This window comes from Hemicordylus capensis, chromosome 1 (assembly GCF_027244095.1).
Source record: "Hemicordylus capensis ecotype Gifberg chromosome 1, rHemCap1.1.pri, whole genome shotgun sequence".
NCBI classification, from domain to species: Eukaryota; Metazoa; Chordata; class Lepidosauria; order Squamata; family Cordylidae; genus Hemicordylus; species Hemicordylus capensis.
In genome coordinates this window covers 359,929,681-359,952,031 of record NC_069657.1, presented here as the reverse complement: position 1 = coordinate 359,952,031, position 22,351 = coordinate 359,929,681, and the positions used below count along the sequence as shown (strand labels likewise).

The following is a 22,351-nucleotide window of genomic DNA, read 5'->3' as shown; positions in this document are numbered from 1 at the left end:
TAAGACTTGAGTATATATTCTGCCCATGATTTATCCGTAATACACTAGTTTGCAAATGAGAAGTATTCAGTATAAACTTACCACATCAAGATCTTGGGAAACTCTTCGTTTGCGCAGTTCTTCCATCCTCTCACATACATCAGTAAAGCAGGTATTATAATAATCTGCATACTGCTGAGCCAAGTCATCAATGTTGCCCAATGACCCATCCTAAAGGAAAGAAAAAGAAGAAATATTATTGATTCATAATTAAACCATCTTCAGTGGAATTAAATAAAGCTAATGTTAACAATGTGAAATGTTACCTTCCTAATGCAAAAAGACCTTGGAGGAGAACAATGAGAGTGACTATACACATCTAGTTAAGTATTTTTTAAAAAACAACATTAAAAACCTTACTTTCCCAGAAAGTTCCCCCAACAGTTACACATTTTATGGACAACATATCCAAATCTGACTTAGGATGCTCAAACTTGAACCCCATGGTTTCTGTTTATATGGAATGTGCACAGAACTGCTTTTTCTGAGTTTGGTTCAAATCAGAACCAGATTTGAACCAGACCAGCTAGGTTTTGGCTCTGAGCTGCTTCCCCCGGTTCGGCTTGAGTCTCGAACCAGTTCAGAACTGGTTCAAAAATCTACTGGCAAAAGGGAATCCAGTGAGGTATACTTGGACAACCAAAAAACCTTTAACCAAATTCCCCACCAAAGGCTCTTGAGTAGAATTAGCAGTCCTAGGATTAGGGGGCAGGCTCAGTTGTGATTGGTAACTGGTTGAAGGACAGGAAAGAGAGGGTAGGAATAAATGGACAGTTTTCACAATGCAGAAAAGTAAAAAGCGGGGTCCCCCAAGGATCTGAACTGGGATCAGTGCTCTTTAACTTGTTCAGAAATTATCTAGGCATTGGGGTAAGCAGAGAAGTGGCCAAATTTGCAAATGACACAAAACTATTTAGGGTAGGGTAGTGAAATCCACAACAGATTGTGAGGAGCTCCAAAAGGATCTCTCCAATCTGGGTGAAAAAATATTAACATTGAACCACATTTGCCAAATGTAAACTTGATGCATATTGGGGCATATACACTGATGGGGTCTGAGCTGTCAGTGATTGACCAGGAGAGAGATCTTGGCTCATGTTGGACAGCTCATTGAAAGTGTCGACTCAGTGTGTAGCAGTGGTGAAAAAGGCAACTTTCATGCTAAGGATTATTAAGATGGTGACTGAAAATAAGGATCCTAGTATTACAATGCCTTTATACAAATATTTGGTGCGGTCACCATATCTTAAGAAGGACATTGTAGAACTGGAAAAGGTGCAAAAGAGGGCAACCAAGATGATCAGGGGACTGGAGCACCTTCCTTATGAGGCAAGGCTACAGGATCTCTGGCTCTTTACTTTGGAAAGGAGATGACTATGGGAAGACATGATTGATGTGTAAAAAATTATGCATGGAGTAGAACAAGTGAACAAAAAGTAATTTTTCTCCCTCTCTCATACTACTAGAACCAGGGGCCATCCCATGAAACTGAAGGTTGGGACTGACAAAACGAAGTACTTTTTCCACACAGCACATAATTAATCTATGGAATTCTCAGTCATTGAATGTGGTGATGGCCACTAACTTGGGTGGCTTTAGAAGAAGCAGACAAATTAATGGAGGACAAGTCTATCAATGGCTACTAGCCTGGTGGCTATAGACCACCTCCAGCCTCAGAGGCAAGATGCCTCTAAATACTAGATGCAGGGGAGCAACAAGCGGGAGAGAGGCCATGCCCTCACCTTTGCCTGTGGGCTTCTCAGGGGCATCTGGTGTGCAACTGTGTGCAACAGGATGCCGGACCTGATAGGCCTTGGGCCTGATCCAGCAGGGCTGTTCTTAAAGGGGCAGAGAGGGCTTCCCGAAGTGCTGGATGGGAAAAAACTGTGTACTTATGGGTCACACCAGCAGTGCTGGCAGCCGCAGCGGGGCACAGCAGCAGCTCCCCAGACCCCTGCTGGCTTTGCCCAGTGTCTCCCAGCTTGGTGGTGGCCCATGTTTATGCAAATGGCCTGTGCATATGCACGGAGCTTAAAATAATTGCCTCCACACAGCACAGAGGCCCGAAATGATCTGGAGAAGACCTGAACTGGAAGACACTGCAGGAGGCTGCCGAGAGTCAGGGGAGCCGCAGCTACTCTTAAGTTCACAGTTTAACTCTCCCCTGACACTTAGGGAAGCCCTCCTCACCTTTACTGGTAAAGGGGAGTCCTTGCCAGATTCCCTTTTGCCGGTAGGTCTTGGAGCCATTTCTAAACTGGCCATCAAACCAAACTAGGTCAGGTTTGATCCAAGGTCAAGCCTTCAAACCCAACTGGCTTGAAGTCGAGCTGGCTCAATTTCAAGCTGGCTTACACACTCCTACTGCTTATTAATTATATTTTTATATTGTCCCTCATTAAATTATGAAGCTGTTTACAACGAAACCAACAAAACAACTATACATAAATGCTTGTACAAAAAGGTGCATTTCCAAGGCCTTTTTAAAGGCCACCAAGGATGTTCAACCTCTTAGCAGAGACTGTGTTTCAAAGCTGAGGGCAGCTACAGAGAAGGCCCAGCCCTGGGTCACAGCCAGACAAGCCGATAGCAATTGCCAGTGGACCTCCCCGGAGGAGATCAATGAGCCATGGGTACCATACCAAAGAAAGCATTCTCTTAAGCTGGGCCCAAGCCATTTAGGGCTTTAAAGATGATCACCAGCACTTTGTATTTCACCCAGAAACCAGTCAATGTAATGATTTCAAAATCAATAATGTAGTCCTTCGGTCTGCAGGGTAACTCCAAAAGAGAGACTAATGCAGAAGCACTCAGGCTGCATATATCATCCTGTTGGGGGAGTGTCATCCCATCCAGAGCAGGGAAATCTACCACATCCCTAGAGTTGTGTCCTCCCACAATGGGCACCTATGTCCTGTCCAGATTCAGCTTCAATTTATTATCCCAAGCCCACTCTTAAACGTGATTAGGAAACATGATTAGGATTTTCTTTGTGTTTAGATTCATGCAAGCATTTTCTATAGACTTTAAAAAGGTTGCTCTGTCACTACACCACAATTGTAAATTAATGGATGTAGACATCAGCATTCCCCTTCAGAACATATTTTTTTACCTCTACTATGAAAATCAATAAACCTGGAAATACCAATCTCATGTTAATCCACAAAAGATTTCAAGGTACTTTATTGCTGTACTGGTCTATCAATACTACATGCATAGGGTACGTGCTGAAAATCTACTCTAAAGTACCTAAGAACGGGAACTTTTGCCAGCACAAAGTATCAGTAGATAATCTCCTGTATTAACTGCACAAACAATTCAGGTTTTTAGGAACCACTGGGAGAAAATGAGATTTGAATTTGTTGGGGGTTTTTTTTAAGGGGGAAAAACAGTGTCAGTGGAAAGGAGGAGACATGTCACTGAAGTCCTAATGAAACACTGATTGACTGCATAACAGGGCAGGGAGATAATTTCTTTCTTTCTTTTTTAAGTATGTACATATGCATTTGCCCTTACTAGTGGCCAGTGTTTTTACATTAAATCAGACACAGAAAGAAAATATTTCAAGCCAATATAAATGTCTAACAAATGTCTAAACTCTTTCAGGCAAGACAGAGCGCCCATTTATGCATTATCACCAGTTGCACTTCTGAGTGTAGCAGGATGTGTAAGCAAGCCCCTAAACACTCTTACAGGGCGGGCAGATTCAATCAGGAGAAGGCAGTTCTTCAGGTATTTTGACCCAAAAGTGTATGGGGTTTTAAAGGTCAAAACCAGCATTTTGAATCACACTTATAACCAGCACAGCAGATACATTCTTCCTGTTTAATTCCTGGTGGAAGTCAACAAGGGTAAGAACCAGATTCAAAAGGGTCCAGATAATCAGTCCCTTCAAGAAACCTTTGGATTCGGGTTGCCACTAAATGCTCCAACTGACCACGGTGGTATTATCTAGCTTTGCATGATTCTTGCTGTTCTACCTCCCCCGCAAGCTTTTCCAATCACTGGGCATTACTTTAGTTTTTAGTCTGGGATCCCTGCTATCTACCTTAATTGGTCCCATCCCCGAGTGACTTGGGTAGCTTTCTTCATCTTTAGCATTTGTGCTGAAAATCCAAGCAAGTACAACTTTAAAAAGCCTGCCTGCTGAGCCTCATTATTTTGATTTATTAATTCCACTCACCAGAGTTGAGTGTGAGTATGGCAAGCAATTTTGTAGAATTCTGCTTAAGACATAAAAAGAAAAAGGTGTCTGGAATGAATGCCAGCCTAGAACACAAACTCTCCACAGGAGCATTTCATGTCAGGTAACCTGCCCTCAGGGGTGGCCCTTAGATGAGGCAGTTGCCTCAGATGCAGGTGCAATGAGGAGTACAGGGGGTAATGAGCAACTCCACTCTGTCACCACAGGTGCCATGCTGCAGGCCACCCAGCTGCCACCACCTTTCTCACCCCACTTAGTAGCCTGATCATTTTTCTCTCCTTGATATGCTGGGGAACCCTTGCAGATCTCAAGGCTATTCCTTCACTCCTAAATTTTTCTCCTCACTAGAGTCGCCATGTCCCCCAAAATTCCAGGTTTCACACAGATCTTAAGCATCTTAGCCAGCTTGCTTGGCCCACCCAGATTTCTTTCTTTCTTTCTTTCTTTAAAGCTAAGCTCTAGCCCTTAGAAGAGCTCTAGAAACTGAGTTATGGAGCGAAATGTGCAGTCATGATTCTGCTCAGGAAGTATCTTCCAGCCAGTTTACATAATATGCAAATTAGGCACCTGGATTTGGAAAGCCAGAATATGGCAACCCTACTCCTCACCCTTTTTGTTTTGCTTAACATCCTGTCCTAAAAACTCTAACACGTGCTAGCTTCTTTGTGATATTTTAGTTGGTCCTAATATAAAAGTTTTATTTGACTTTGGTTTGGGGCTCTTCTTTCCTTAAGTAGTTCCATAAGGATTCTATTTTTCCAGCATGCTCCAACTCATACAACCAGTTTCATCACTGTAATATTACATCCTTGAGTAGGTATAAACATGTGATGCTAGGCATAAAAGTTGTATTTGCAGATTCTTGCACTGGGCAAAGGTTGCCAGATCTACACTGTGAGGGAGTAACTGGAAACTATGGTCTACCCAGTACCTCAGCCAAAAAATAAATCACTTCTATGTAGAGTTCAGCAAACAGATTAGCAAAGCTCCTAAATTTGTTAGTCTGACAGATTAAATTCCAAACAACTTTCTTGCCTACATGCCCAGCTGGTAACTTTATAGCCTATTCACTTGGAATTACCACAAACATAAACAAGAAACAAAATGCAAATACGAACATTATTTGGGTTAGGTAATTTTTAATGTTCAGTCCACTTTAATGTGCATGTACTGCTCATAGTTAAAGTGCCTTGATGAAACACCAAATTTTAATTATTATTTAATCTGGCCAGGAGTCAGTCAAGTTAAGCACTTTAAAGTCCAACTGATTTCAGTGGGAGAGTTCAGCATATGCTCAACTCTCTCCCTTTCAAATCAACAAATCGTGCCATTTATTGTTTGTTTGTTTTTAAATATGCAGCTCAACACAAAATGGCAATAATGAAAATAATAAAACCTCTCAAAATACAACTAACTACATAAAGCTGGATTCAGACATAATGGGGAAACCGGAAGCAGAGCATCCAGAGATCACCAAACCTGAATGTCTGGATGCAGGAAACCACAGTTTGGATCCCAACTCAACCTGAGGGTTCACTCACCAAACTGCAATTTGAGCCCACGGTTTGAAGCGAGGATCACTGCTCAGTCCTCCGGTTTGTAGCTGCCTCCATTACGTTGAATTCAGTAATGGAGGCAGTCTTCTCTAGGACTGGAGTTGAGAGAAGCTCCTCCTGCTCTCCATCCAAATTAGGTGCCATCCTGCTTGGCTGCCGCATCAAATAAGGAAACCTAGCAGCCAGTTCTCCCTTCTCTCATAGACTGCAGAGAGGAAGCCAGTGGTATGTCCAAATTCAGACAGGTAAGCACGTGGTGGTGGGGAGCTGAACTGTAGGTCCATTGGACCCTCGGTTCTGTATGATGTCCAAATGCAGCTAATGCCAAGGGAATATATGTAAAATGTACAGTTACAATAAATAGTCACTAGGGACTGATATCCTGGGTATTTGCTGCAACCAAGAATGCAGTAAGAGCCGAGTCTTCTCAGTGGGAGGTTGATCCCCATGCAGTCAGAGGCATCCTCACTTCCACAGTGTATGCAAGGGAGGGGGGGATGATTTTCACTGATTTTATCTCCCTCAAGACACACTCTGTGCTTTCTGAAAATATGTCCCCAAGGATCATGTAACCCTTACAGACATGTTTTCAGTAGGCACAGAACACTTCTTGAGGCAGAGAAAAATCAGTGACAGTAACTTCCCACCTCCCTTGCTACAGAAGCCTTCTGTTGCATCCTCACTTCGTTAGTCAAGATGCCAGATGCCAGCCACTGATAAGTACTGGTTAAACACCACCCAGAAAACCAAAACAAAATAGGTGTCATATATTAGACTTTGAAGAACAGGATAGTTCTTTTAGCCATGTATATAATGGTAACATTCAAAGTTGTCCTTGCTCCAAAGTAAGGACAATTGTGGATTCTACCCGATGACATTTAAAATAACCAATGCAGTCATAAGAAAGATGTTTAATTCCAGTGACTGATTAAGTGCCGTCAAGTCAGTGTCTACTCTTAGCGATTACATAGATAGATTCTCTCCAGGATGATCTGTCTTCAACTTGGTGCATTCATTGCTGTTGTAATCAAGTCCATCTACCTTGCTGCTGGTCATCCTCTTCTCTTTTCTTCAACTTTACCAAGCACCATGGACTTCTCAAGGGAGCTGGGTCTTTGCATAATGTGTCCAAAGTATGATAGTTTGAGCCTGGTCATTTGTGCCTCAAGTGAAAATTCTGGATTTGTTCTACAATCCATTTGTTTGTTTTCCTAGCTGTCCATTTTATCCTCAAAGGTCTTCTCCAGCACCAAGTTCAAAAGTGTCAATACTTTTTCTATCTTGCTTCTTCAAAGTCTAGCTTTCTCATCCATAGAGTGTCACGGGAAAAAACATTGTCCTAATGATTCTAATCTTTATAGGTGCAGACATATCACGACATCTAAATATCCTTTCCAAGGCCTTCATTGCTACCCTACCAAGTGCTAGTCTGTGGTATATTTCTTGACTGCTGGATCCTTTACTGTTGATGATCAAGCCTAAAAGGCAGAAGCTATCCACCACTTCAATGTCTTCATTATTAGTTCAGAGGCTGGTTGCTGTACCCGTTGTCATTAGTTTAGTCTTCTTTACATTTAGTCATACTCCCATTTTTTCACTGTGTTCCTTGATTTTCATTACTAGAGCTTGCAGATCATCCACATTCTCAGCTATCAGCGTGGTGTCATCAGCATAGGGCAGGTTATTGATGCTTTAAAACCATGCTCATCTTTTTCCAATCCAGAGAATGTATGCAGCCTTGTCTTACTCCTTTGCCAATCTGGAACTAGTCTGTTTCACCATGTTCCTTCTGGATTGTGGCTTTCTGTCCTGTGTATAGGTTTCTCATAAGAACAATGAGATGTTCTGGGACACCCATTTTCCTAAGGACATTCCACAACTTGACATGATCAACACAATCAAAGGCTTGTCTTTAGTCAATAAAGTACATATAGACTTCTTTTTGGTATTATTTGGCTTTCTCAATTATCCCGTATGCATCAGCAATGATGTCTCTTGTTCGTCAGCCTTTTCTGAAACCAGCTTGAACATCTAGCATTTCCCTTTCTACGTAGGGCTCTAATCTGCACTGAATGATCCTGAGCATTATTTTGCTAGTATGTGAAATTAAGGATATTGTGTGGTGGTTTGTGCAATCTATTAGGCCTCCTTTCTTTAGTATGGGTATGTAGACTGACCTCTTCCAATCTGTTGGCCATTGTGTCATTCTCCAAATTTGCTGGCACAGTTTGGTTAGAGCCTTGACTGATTCTTCTTCTGTTGCCTGCCATATTTCTATAGGTATTCCATCAAATCCTGTAGCCTTCCAACTTGGTAATGACCAGAAAGAAACATTGGACTTACCATGAAGGGTTCATTCTCCTCTGAAGTAGGAGGTCATGGCTCACAAAGGGTTAACTTCCACTCCTTGCTCCCGATAGACAGGAAATCTCAGGTGTTTTTCAAGTAGCTGAAGTTTTTCAAGTACCCCCTTCTCCCAGCATGCTCAGGTACGATTCCCCAGTTCCGACTGTCGCGTTTCATGATTTGGCTGCAGAACACAACATTGTTGATGATTTGGCTACGGAACTCCACAGTATTGTGGAACTAGAGGTTAGCACGCAAAGGTGTAGGACAGAGGACGGAGGCCCTGAGATATTAATCAAGGTAGAAATTGAGGTTGTTTCAAGGTTAGCGTCGGAACAATTAGTCCCGAAGGTTAGCGCAGAGAGGCATGGCCTGGCACCATGCTAGTCCCTGAACACGGGTGGGCCACGTGACCTGCTACTTCAGAGGAAAAAGAACCCTTCATGGTAAGTCCAATATTTCTTTCTCCCTCGAAGTAGGAGGTCATGGCTCACAAAGGGACTTACCAGAGCAGTTAAAGATTACCAGAGGAGAAGTGGATCAATTCCCTACCACTTGCTGGAGCAACATCCTGCAATTGTGTAGTGCTTGAGAAAGGGAGAAATGGTGGGCCATGTGGATGTGTGGCATATTTTCCCTAGTGGCGCCTGTGCTGTGAAAGCTACCAAGGTGGCTGCCCTGTGGTAGAGCTATGATGCTGTGGTGACACATGCCCTCAGCCAACGAGCTAAGATCACCTTAGGCACCTTAGAGCCCTGTGAAGTCATGTGGAGGGCCTCAGAACACCTTAGGTCCTTTGTCCTTTGAATGTAGGTGCGTCAGGCCCTGCAACCATCCAGGGAACGCCAACTGCGTTCAAGCGAATGTATGGGCTTGGAAGACGGAGTTTATTTATATAGGTAATTATTTCGAACAAGGTAGGGTCAGTCTTAAGAACCACCACATCTGGCTGGAAGATGCAGAGCTCCTTTCGAACCGAGAGCACCCCCCAATTCCAATACTCTGTGTGCAAGAGTGATCGTCACTAGAAGAGGACCTTGTCAGATAGATACTTTAGTGGGATAGACAAAATCGGTTCAAAGGGAGCCCATGTGAGGACATTCAGGACCTTATTGAGGTTCCATGAAGGAAAGCGATGAATTGGTGAAAGAGCGATATTGGTAGCTCCTCGCAAAAATGAGAGAGGTGGGGGTGGAGTTGAATACTCCCTGCCCTCCTCAGGCTCAGGACCGAACCTAAGACTGAGTTCTGTTGTTTCAGAGTATTGGGTCTTGGACCCTGGTCCAGGCCTGCCTGTAGGAAGGCCAGATCCTGGAGAACTTTGGCCAAGCATAGCTCAACTTTTTCAAGCCTTGCCCATCTGAGGAAGGTGGCCTTTCTGAGGAAGGCGGCCCAAGTCATCTGGTAAATCCTATTGATGCTTTGGTGCCTAGTGGTCAGGATTGTGTCTCGCACCATCCTGGAGTAGCCCTTTTTTTTGCTAACTGTGCACGATTAAACTCCAGGCATGCAGTGGAGCCACGCCCGATCTGGCTGAAACAACGGCCCTTGGGTCAGACGGTCCGGCCGTTACAGCAGAGGCACCGAGGCCATGACAGATGGGGGTACCAGTCCGGCGAACCATGGTTGCCTTAGAGCAGGGCCCCTAGGATGACCTGCGCCCTTCTCTGTCGGAGTTGTGCCATCAGCCTTAGACGACCACCTACCGGGGTGAGGTCGTCCAGGAGACCCTGTGGCTAAGGAGATTTGAGTGCATCCATGCCCTCCGCGAGGTGGCGGTGGAACCTCATGAAGAAACGGAGAAGCTTGTTTATTAATTTTATTATTACCATCATCATCATCATTAACATTTTATATCCCACTCTTCCTCCAAGGAGCCCAGAGCGGCGCACTAAATACCCAAGTTTCTCCTAACAGCCAACCTGTGAAGTAGGTTAGGCTGAGAGAGTGACCGGCCCAGAGTTGTCCAGTAAGTATCATAGCTGAATGGGGATTCAAACTCGGGTCTCCCCGGTCCTAGCCCTAGTCCAGCACTCTAACCACTACACCCGCTGTTTGTGGGGGACACAAACAGGGATGCAAAAGATCATAAACAGGGTCACAACGGATCCACCTGAGGATCCCCAGGCATTGCTGTATGTGATTGCACACCTCGGGATGGAGAGCCCACTCCGACTGGTCCACTGTCTGGCAGCTGAGCCAGTCTACCTGGACATTGGATGCGCTGCTTGTGTGTGCTGCCCCGATCAAAGCTAGGTGACCTTCTGCCCACTGGAAAAAGGAGCATTGGTCTCCTTCATCAGGGATGGATTTGGTCCACCCTCGCCAATACGCATGGACCTTGGCTTGTTTTCACCATTGTTTTCACCAATACATGCCGCCCCTGTAAGCAGACTGAGAAGTGGGCTAGAGCCAGCCTGATGGCTCCTAGTTCTAGCCAATTGATGTTGTGTAGGGCCTCCTGCAGGGACCAGAGGTCCTGCACTGTAAGCTCCTCTCGATGCACCCCCCAGCAGGTCAGGCTGGAGTAGATCGTGTCAGTGACCCTGTTGGGTTCCCTCAGGGGGTTTCCTCTTGTCACCGCTGGGGAGAGCCCCCAGAGCTGGAACTGCTGCACTTGCAGCAGCAGAAGGTCCTCCCAACCAAGTGGTTGTGATTTTGTTCTGGAATCACAGCAGTGCCCACTGCCAGGCATGCATGACACCTTGCCTCACCTTAAAACAGTCTCACCTTAACTGCTGGCACGGTCTCCGAGATCAGGGGGGCCACGGCAGTGTTAGGCTGAGACGTAGCGATAGCCTGTGGGTTTCCGCCGGCAATTTCAGCAGCAAGGGACCCGCAAGGTCGGGGGAGTCCTAGGGAGGAACCAGTTAGACCTCTCCTTTCTTTATGGTCCAGAGTGGGTGGACTCAGGGGCAGAGGGAGTGGAGCCCCACTCCCCACTGCTGACCCACCAGCCACATGCATCCACCGGCCTCACCACTGCTGCAGTGAATCATTGCAATCGGCCTGTATCTAAATTATCTCGCTTAGTCGTAGAGGGACTAATCAGGAGGGCAGGCGTCTAGGAGATGGATGGGGGGACCACCAAATAAATGCAACGCTCTTCTCTGACAGAGGTTCCAGCACGGGAACAGGCAGCGCAGCATTATAGGGCTCCATTATGGGAGCTGAAATCACAATCATCTCCACAGTGTGGCTGGTGGAGGGATCGGAGGCTGCTGGAATAGATAACTCCACCCTACTCCCGCCGTTGGCAGTCCTCAGCATAATGAGCTCCATTGTGGGAGCTGAAATCACGATCACCTCCACCGGGTGGCTGGTGGAGGGCTCAGAGGCTGCTGGAGTAGAATGATCTCTGTGCGCACCACTCACCTGTCGAGGATCTGGACTTAACGCCTCATGCTGTTGTCCCCATTTGGTAGCCTCTGTGGCTTGTCTGGCACATGGGTCCACATTGTAGGTGCAGCCTGGCCACCCACTCATTGACCTCTGAGCACAGTAGCACATCAAGATGCTCATTGGGCAGACACCTCTGCTCCTCGTGGGATCTGTTATGTGCCAGTTCACCTGTGGCGTGGGTGAGGGGCCAGAGGCTTTGCCCAAACACCAGCTCCCCTTGTTTGGGGAGGGGGTTGCCAACCCCAGGTCAAGGACATTTAGGTCCTCCCATGATGGCATCATGGCCAAAGTCCACCTTGCTGGCAGATATTCATGCCTGCATCACCCCAGCTGGGCAGCTCACCCGCGTTTCAGAGGCCAGGCCAACCAAGTTGGCCAGAAACGGGGATTAAATAGGAAGCAACCGTATACTGAGCCAAACAATTGGTCTGTCTAGCCCAGCATTGTCTACGCTGACTGGTTGCAGTTCTCCAGAGTTTACTGGGGGATGCTGTCAGTGGCTGAGCCTGGGACCTTCTGCATGGAAGCAGATACTCTTTCAGTCAGCTGCTGTCCTTCCACTGACAGTAATCTACCTCTCCTTTAGAGGAGGAAAGAGAGTTAGCTAAGGCAAACCAGGGCAAACTCTGCTAGGCAAAGGGAAGAGATTTACCTTTGCTATCAGGAGACAGGCTCCGCTCCCCAACTATTTAACTGAGAGTACTTCCTCATCATTAAGGTGCTAGCCATGCTTAGAATTGCCTCCTGAGACATTAGCATAGTAAACTAAGCAGCCAAGATAAGTTCAGTACTTCCTCCTCTTTAATAGGAGGGGGGTTGCTAGAGATGGTTAGCACTGAGTCATGGTCAGAGGTATGACCTGAGACCTAGAGGATTAGCATAGCCACAGGGTGTTGAGGCAGGGATCAAGATAAGGGGCCCTGCCAGGGGCTGCTGCCTGTTGGAGAGGACAGGGAGAAAACCAACCCTCTCCCCCCCCACCGCGTAACCTTGAGAGGTAGGGAAAAAACCCCTTCATTAAGTGGCCGCTGCAGCGGAATAGCAGCTGGCGAGGACAATTTTAGGCTTGAGCCATTTAGACTTGAGCCAATTTGTCCTGTGCAGGAGGGAGGTGAGGCTGGAGCAGAATCCCCTTCGCTAGCTGCAGTATTAGGCAGGAGGAGACCTCACCAGGAGGAAGGGATCTACACTGACGCTCAGAGGCGTTCTAAGGAGCAATCAGGACCCTCAGTTTGAGGACTGAAAAAAGCAGTTAGGGTCCCTTGCCCCCCCACCCTTTCTTGGGTGTGTGTGTGTTCTTTTCTTTTGGGCCTTCTTTTGACCACCCTGCCCCCATGCTTTCTGCAGGAATATGCTAAGGTGTCCCCAGGTTGCTAAAGGCCCATGCCCAGTTGTAGAAAGGGGAAAAGGCTCACCGGTAGAAGGATGAAAGCAGATTAGAAATTGGGCAGGAGCCCAGGTGTATGTCTGATCAGGAGTGAAGACAGGAAGGAAGTGGGGAATCGCACCTGAGCATGCTGGGAGAAGGGGGACGGACTTCAGCTACTTGAAAAACACCTGAGATTTCCTGTCTATTGGGAGCAAGGAGTGGAAGTTAACCCTTTGTGAGCCATGACCTCCTACTTTGAGGGAGAATGCCAATCTAACTTCATCTTCCCATACTAGAGGTTCTTCTAAGTATGCACATTTAATTCCAGGACTTTATCTAGGCTTTTAAAATGTCCATTCAAAGATAGTTTTTTAAATTTAGTTTACAAAGTGTTGCCAGAAAGCTGCCAACATTATTGAGAAAACAAAGTAATAGCATTATCTAGTTTTCCATATTGAATGAGATATGCAAATTCATACAATTGTTATTGCATTGCCTGGATTTCTTCTGAAGGCAAGTTGCATAACTGGCTCTTCTCTTGAATCAAATAAATTAAATGCTAAGAAGTATATTTTTAAAGGGCAGGAAAAGAGAAGGAAGGAGTGTGTATCAGCTTCTAAATACTGTTTCACAGCATACCCAAAAGAATTCAAGGATCAATAGAGAAAATATTGAATCAGAGAACATTAGAATGTTCTTAAATAGAGAGAAACAACAAAGCCCAAATAAAAAAGTAAGTATTTATAACATTTTCAGGACAGTTGTCCACTTCCTTCTGAGAGTCTCTTGTGTACTGGAATACCCCCTTCTTATAAATATACATGCTCAAAATATTTTGGCAACTCAACACATAGTATAAATGATAAATTGCCATGGAATTCTTAGGGAATTAGTCTGATGGCATGTGAATACCGAAAGCATCTATCATGACTGATGTTAATGGAGTGAATAACAAAGACAAGTTATAATGATCTGGTACTTATTGAACTAGATTTATTGGTCACTGCACACCAGCCCAATGACTGTGCTAGTAACATCATTTATACTTGATGTTAAAGATAATAGGGAGCAACATTTTGTCAGATAGCTTGCATTCAGTAAATGCAATAAACCCCTACAGGGGAGAGAGTCTTCAGCTCAAGCTTTTGTTCTAGTTATTACTTATATTTATATCCCACCTTTCTTCCATTATGGAATTCCAGATTAAGTAGATAAGGCTCCCCGTCAGTCGCCCATGCAGGCACTGACCAGACCCAGATTTACTTCGGTTTAGCAAGGTGACTGTATCATGCGTCTTCTTCAGGCCATTCCCTGGAATATTTATGAAAGACCTCTGTAGTATGAGCAACAATCAAAAGTCAGCTAAGCCAGCAATGACACAGAGGCAAGTGTAGGGATGAGATATGTATCAAATGCACTCTGAGGGCTTGACAAATCCCAGGCACCAAGGACACAAGGCACCTAGAAATTTAACCATAGTACATAGACCAGGATATTCAAAGGCAGAGTTATTTAATAACATATTCATTTGCCCCAGGAAGCCCTGTTTCCATTCTATGTTACTTGTAAAGGGGATAAAAAGAAGCTCATTGACCATTCCTCTCTGCAATGTCTGTTGTAAGACTGGTAATGTTGACAAGTGTCTGTTGTCTGGCTCCCAAATTTTTGGGCTGGCTCTTAGATCCAGAAGAAATGTGTCGGGGCCTGCTCCAATGCTTTATCTAATACCCACAGCCTGCATGGTAGCAGATGTTCGACTACTTGCACACTGGTGAGTTCAAAGTACTAGGATGGCAGTGCAGGAAAAAATTCTGGATGCAAGATTGTTTAAAGCAGAAGCAACTGTATTTTGCGAAGGAACATTGTAACAAAGCCACAGTGCAGCAAGTACCAGATCAGAGTGCTCCTTAAAGAAAAACTAAAGTGTCATTTGAGTTTGTGATCCACTATCACTGTTTTAATGGACTATTGAATGAGGGAAACATTTTAGCCTTCCATGCATACCATACATTTTTGGCCACTAACCAAACACATTCAGCAAAGACGCAGGGAAAGGTCTTCAAAAAACTTTGGAAGCTAGGGTAAGCAAAAGTCACAAAAGAACTGGACCTCTCTTGCCTTGATGGATGCTCTCAGAAGTACTTACAGGTGCCTTTCCAGTTCAGAGAACATTAAGCATTCCAGACTTAGTTAGACTTAATAGTCATAGTTCAGCTCCCCTAAATTTCCAAAGACTTAGTGGCTAAGGATTCTGCCCACAATACATTTGATTTAACACATTTAGATGTGTTAAATTAAAACATGCTTAGAACCATCATAAGATTTGGCCACATGTTATTTTCCTAAGAAAGCTTTTGAATTGCCTCTGCTAAGTAGTTGCAGTGTTTGCCAGCCTAAGTCAAAAGATAAGTAAAAGAAAACAAAACGTGGAACTGAAGGACGGTCTTTTCCCACAGAAGTGTAAATGGAAGATATGGAAAGGGTGTTCTCTCCTGTGAAATGTTTTACATAGAAAGCCATGGCTTTACGCAAATAAAATCGAGAGAGTACACCATTTGAGATATCTTGAGACACAGGAGTTACTGTGTGAAAAGCTACTGTAAACTTTAACAGTTTATCTTTAGGACTCGGTCTGCATAGCAAAGCCAGCCACAAATAAATATGTGGGGTAAGTAGGATCTAAGCCACAGTAAATAAAACTGGCTGTTTTTGGGGGGGGGGGGTTAAAACCTGGCTGGATCAAACACACCTGGGTGTAACATATATGTGGTACTTCAGCACAGTTATTTAACTGACTTAATCCCTGTGAAAACATCACTGAACAAATCTTCCCAGAGCCAGAATCAGGACTATATAGTATTATCCAACTCAGACTTCTAGAAACACAGGCTTAGCATAATTGATATAGAAGCTATTGCAGAATAAATTTACATTATATAATAATGTGCCGGAAACACGTGTCTGGACTAGTGTTCTTCCTTGACTTCATTGGTCTCCATTATTCTATGTATATCTGCCTGTGGTGATACTAAACTGGACAGTTAGTGTTTGCCATGTGTTATATGCCAACATGTTGGCTAAACACATGCATTATAACTGATGTTCCCACATATTTATTAGCAATGCTTATGTGAAAACCTGTACAATGATGCAACTGTTGCATCTGACACCTTCCTCAACTGTCCTGCAAAGCTATCTTACAACTGCTCAACCCTCCTATAATTAAGGTTTAAGTTGTTGCCTTCTTCAATTGGATTCTCCCAGCCTCTACCTCCACCTTTTCCCGAGGGAATACCTAAAGAATATTCACCAGAAAAACAGTAGTATAGCCTCTCAACCTAAGGTATTATTGGAGGTTCAAAATGTCTGTCAGGAGTGGAACCAAGCCATGGGAAGCAGTCATTGAGCAGTCTGAGGTGCATGACTGGGAGAGCTAAGCAAGCAGCCAGGAAACAAGCCAGTAGCCAGAAGTCAAGCCAAGCAAATGGTCAGGGGTCCAGGTATGCACTGGTAGGCAAAAGACAGGTATATGCTAGAGGTTGACCTGAGCAGACAGTCAGAAATTGGGGGTCATGTCAGAGGTCAAGGCCCACCTGAAACAGGAAGTATCTCCGACTGCAAGGAGAGCCTATGGGGCAGGACTTGCCCATTGTTTCAAAGCTTAAAACCTGCTGCAGTGCAGCAAGGTGCCACAGGGGGCAACGACATTCAGAGACTCCAATCAGAAGGTGACAAAAATTCAATCAAATACTACTATACATATACATTCCTCCTAAATACAACATTTTACAAAAGCAGCTTACAGCACTAGGTAAAGTAACACAAAAAAGCTTTACAAATAAAAAGATCTACCGTATTTTATGGACTATAAGACGTTACAGACTATAAGACTCACCTTAATTTTAATCCAGTTTTTCAGAGTTTTAACATATTAAACTGTTAAGTCCTCTTTCAATTGCTCCTACTCCACTCCTTGTTTTCTCTTCAACCTCGCTTCTGACCCTATTTTTTAAAAAAACCTCTTTCGTTTTCGAGCTTTCCTTCTACTCTCGCCTCCATCTCCCCTCCAAGCCCTCCCACCGCACCCTGCTCTGTCCTTTCCCTCCTTCTGCCATGGAGCAGAGCAGAGTGCCTTGTTTGCAGGGCCTTAGGCCCAGAACAGAGAAAGCGAGGGCGCAAACGGCGAAAGCAGACCACTCCGCTGCGAGCGCAGCTGCCGCCAAGCATGCCTCAGCCGCGCCCAGGACCACCGTGTCCCCCCCGGGCAAAGGGCTATCCACGGCGACGCTCCCCCCTGCGGGAGCGGGCACCTCAAAGAAGGGCCGCACAGCGACGGCCACCATTTTGACTCGGCCTTCGAGGCCGACGCGGACCAGGTGAGGGCCCAGCGGCAGCGCAGGAGGGCCCAGGTGCTGGAAGTTTTTGTGGCGGCACGATCCTTGGAGGCCACCCGCTTGTTGGGGGAGGAGGAGGAGTCCACGGCCCAAGCGGTGGAGGGTGAGCTGGAGCAGCAGTCCCCAGGTGGCACAGGGTTAATAGAGGGTCACCCCCAACCCCCTCCTTTAGCATCGGTACAGGCTTTGCTGGGGGATAGCCCCCCCTCAAACCTGTTGGGCAGGCTTATGAGTATAAGACACACCTGAATTTTGGCAGATATTTTTCGAGGAAAAAAGTGTGTCTTATAGTCTGTAAAATACGGTAAATGAACTATAATACATGAATGTCACTGCGCACACATAAGTGCCAATCGTCCAGGAGAAATGTTCCAAACCCCACAGTTACGAACATCCTTTCTCCATACCAATGCTGAGACCAGGGTGGGGAGAAGGAGAGTATAAAACCTCCAGTCACAGGAACTTTCCTATTAAGTGGCAAGCCTAATACCATTAGAGATCAAAATTACAAGAAATAAGAAAACACCAGAAGCTGTATTGGGACATTCTAGAATACAGAGTAAAAATTTTAATGGAGTAACATCTGGAAGACTTCAGCATGCCCTGAATACCATTTTATTTTATTTTATTTGCTTCCAACAGCTGCTCCATCTGCTCACCAATTCCTGTGCATGATAAGTTTAGGAGCAGTTGGGATACAACAGAATACTGTATCACAAGTCTACAGTTCTTTAGACACAGGAAATAAACCTTTTCTGCAGAATGGCAATCCGTGTACACTAATAACATTGATACCTTGTCTCTGGAAGTTACCTATAGAGAACAATCTGTACAAGATGGTATAGCTAAAGAGTGTAAGAACACAAGACTGTTATTCTGCTCCTTATTATTTACAATGAGTTCTGTGCAAATTATAACTCTGGTCTTTTCAACACTCTAACAAACTTTACAAACATTGTAACAAGAAAACAAGGTGGTGTCAGGGAAACAAGGTTTATAAATTATGACAAAGGCATGGTTTTGTGCCTAACATGTTTAAATTTGGGGACATCCAATGAAACTAATTTGAAATTTGAAGCAGTTTAAAGACTGACAAAAACAATTCCTTCTCACAGTGGGTAATGAACAAATCGGATTCACTATAACAAGATGTGTTAATGGCTGCTAGCCAAGATTGCTTTAAAGGATGGTTAGATGAATTCATGTAGGACAGCTATTAGGGCATGCTAGCAAAATTGAACTTCCATGTACACAGGGAGTATGATTGTGAATTCCAAATTGTGGGGGAGAAACTGAAGAGCTGTTGCTGTCACAGGAACATAGGAAGCTGCCATCAACTGAGTCAGACCACTGGTCCAGCTACCCTGTCTGGCAGCAGATCTCCAGGAACTTCAACTGGAATCTTTCCCAGCCTTACCTGGAGATGTCAGGGACTGAATCTGGGATTTCTGCATGCAAAGCAGATGCTCTGCCACTGAGCTATGACCCCATCTTCTTCATGCCTAACTTACAAAATTTCACACAAGTATCTGGATATATGCTACTAGAAACAGATAGGTGGAGCTTGGGCTGATCTAGCAAGGCAATTCTGATCTTCTTGGGTCCTTAAAACTCACTGATCAATAGTGGAAATGCTTGACCACTTGCTGCAATGTAACTTTGTGGAGAATGGGTCGTTTATACCTTTTACCATACAACGAGTCTAGTGTTACCATGATCCACACTGCCCTGGATTCTGGTCAAGTGTAAGGACATGCTTTTGCCATGTTTGCTGCATGGCTTCCAGTTCATCGTGCAAAACTGGTTGTCACTGGGCCAGTTTTTAAGAAGCCCTCCCACAACTGTTACAATCGTATTTAATACTCATTCTACTATATAACAATTGAGACTTCTATTTCAGTAGGACACAAAAACTGTAAAGTAAAATTTCAGTTACAACGACAGATAGTGCAAGTTATTCATAAGTTGGAAGGATATCTTGTTTTATTACTACGATTCACTTTGTTTTACTAGTTTTAGGATTCCATTATTTTACTAATAACCTGGCCTTCCACTACATGAAAAGAGTTAGTGATTGGGAATATCAGTGGAAGAAAGGTATTAAATTTACCCTCAGCAATAATTTGCAGGAGAATTAGTATAAAATGTTTTTTGGGGGTGGTATGTGACTCCTATGACTATTCATAAAATTGATAAAAGTTTCCCAAAAGAGTGTTGGAAATGTAACCATCACATAGGGATGTTTTATCATATGTGCTGGACATGCGATACCACCCAATCATTTTGGAAACAAATACATTGTCAAATGGAGCAAATCTTAAGTATCAAATTTCTTTTTCTACCAGAAATCTCTCTTTTAAGTTTGACAAAATTTTATATTCTGGTGAAGTATACTGAATTGTCTATATATGATCACGGCAGCGAGGATTCTTTATGCGGCCAATTGGTGTTTTTCCTATAATCCCCTCTTTAGCTGATTGGTTGATTAAATTATGGGACTATGCCTCTGTTTCCAAAGTTTCAGCTTATGTGAATAACTCTCCATCAGAATCTTTTTTATTAACTTGGGAATCTTTCATAAAATACAATGTTCAACAAGGTCATTGTTTGTTTATGAGATCTGTTTTTGATTTGTGATCCATGATTTCGTGATTGAAATCCAGTTGGCGAAAGTTGTCTTTCTTGTTATTTTATTTATTTATTTCTCTTTTTACTTTATTCTGACTGTTGACTCTTGGCGAAAAACTTTGTATGCTTTGATTTAAAGAGATGGAATCTCTTTCTTCATCGCAATAAAAATAAATTATTTTTTAGAAAGAAAAAAGAGGGGGGAGGAGAAAAGAGTTTTTTGTAATACCATGCAAAACTGATTGTGGGTTTGAGTTGTGCTATACATTACAATTCCATTTTTTGCAACAGTATATCTATAAACACTGTGGTAGCACTCTAATATAAATTTACAGTAGGTTCCTCTGGTGCAATGCATTTGAATCATGAAGGACGGAGTACAAGGCCCCAGGTCAATGCAGGCAGAAAGGATGCACCAAAAAGACACCAGGATTATTGGTCAGGGAAATAGGCAGTGCTCTCATTTTAAAAAAGCTTTGATTAAATATGGTCTAGTGTGATAACTGCACTATAAGGACCTTAAAGAGAGAGCTGAACAACCATCGTGAATTAGCTTTGCAACTGGTTAGACAAATATCCAATATTGTTGCTTCATACAGATTAAAGGTAAAGATAAAGGTTGTGCTGTCAAATAGGTGTCAGCTCCTAGCAACCACAAAGTCATGTGGTTTTATGGATAGAATACAGGAGGGGTTTACCACTGCCATCTCCCATGCAGAATGAGATCATGCCTTTCAGCACCTTCCTATATCACTGCTGCCTGATATAAGAGTTTCCCATATTCTGGGAAACACACCAGCGGGGATTCGAACCAACAGCCTCCTGCTCTCTAGGGAGGTTGCTTCTCCGCTGTGCCATTAGGTGCTCTGCTCGTACAGATTACAGACAGTATGTGAGATAGTTACAGTACTTGAAAACCAAGACAAATATAGGTGTTCCCTTTCATTCCACTGTTCTATTAAAGACAGAACATTTTCAGACCATGAACACAAATTAGATTTATGAATTGTTTATTTAACAATCTCTCTTATGAGAGTCACTTGAAAATGACAAGGGTTTTGATGCATATTCAGACTGGGGAACACCACAAGGTTTGTGAAGACTGATCCCACCAAACTGTTATGAATTCTGAACGATGTGGGCAGGGAACGTGTATGCATATATGCATACATACACATAGGCAACATATAATTTCTTCATCTAGGTAAAATGATAGTGACATTTCTGCTACTACCCAGTATTCCCATTTTGCAGGCCACATCAAATGGATTACTTTATCAAAAGGAAGCAATTTAATTTTTATCCCCCATTTGGTGCACAGTTACAGAAATTTGTTGTCCTGGTTACAGAGCTCCATGCTGAGCATATTATGAACTCTGGAAATGTTTCTACTGATCTATGCACATAAACAAGCACCAGGAAATATAGGCTTAACAATCAAATAGCAAAAATAAACAGGCAATTATTTAAATAATTCTCTCAGATCTGTACTGTATACTACTCATGGGATTTAAGGCATCAGTAATTTGTGGCATGGGCTACTGATGCTATGCACTTCGCAGCTGAAGCCCGGCATTTACAACTCTGGGTGCAAGATTACTTGACACACAGATCTTTTATCCTCAAAGACTCTAATATATCCAGCTGACAGTTACATGTGCTTAAGTCTGCAGATTTTGAAAAGACACATATGCAAGGCTCTGTATGGGCTGGATGATCAAACATTGTTTCAGCAACACCAAGTTTTATTTTTATTTATTTTTAAGTGTATTGCTAACATTGATCAAGGCAGAAACTTGTTTCCTGTAACTACACATCTCATATACTTCCAAAAGGAGGAGACATTGCTTTCTAATTGCCACCATCCAGAACAACATAAAGTTTCTTTTTAGCAGAATAGAAATGGTACACAGATGGGAACTGTGTATCACAGTCCTGCAAGCTGCAGTCCACCCACTTCCAGAAGGGGTTCCTGCGGAAATCCTTACAGCTACAAAACTGGGTGTTGTGGTCTAAAGGATATAAACAACGACATACTGTTTAGCTTTTAAGCTTATAGGGTCAGAGAGGCTAAGATTTTTTTTGACTGCACAGAGATAAGGACAGCATTTCAACATGGTCATTAGGAGTTCGCAGAATATTTCACGATTCCAACTATGATGAGCAAATCAATTTGCTGAAGCTCTGTTTCCCCACTGTTGGTCTCCAAGGACCAAAATATAAGACATCAATTGAACAGACATATGAAGTGCACCAACACCTTTGCTTGGTGCCTCCTATATACAGGAGCAGGCAAAACATAGTTTCCCCTCAAATGTAGACATTTATCTTGAGAAAATATCTTAGTTTGCATTGCAGTCTGATCTTCACAGTAAACATTGAGAAAAAGGGAAAGAGACAGCCTTCTGGATCA

General features: G+C 43.7%; 1 protein-coding gene across 2 annotated transcripts in view; it reads right to left on the bottom strand.

The window, feature by feature from the left end:
• SASH1 (SAM and SH3 domain containing 1) overlaps positions 1-22,351 on the bottom strand; it is a 197,945-nt gene that overhangs the window by 157,287 nt on the left and 18,307 nt on the right. For both annotated transcript variants that reach the window (XM_053291380.1, XM_053291391.1), the window contains exon 2: positions 82-210. In XM_053291380.1, coding sequence (XP_053147355.1) covers positions 82-210 — 129 coding nt within the window. The remainder of the gene's footprint in view (positions 1-81; positions 211-22,351) is intronic.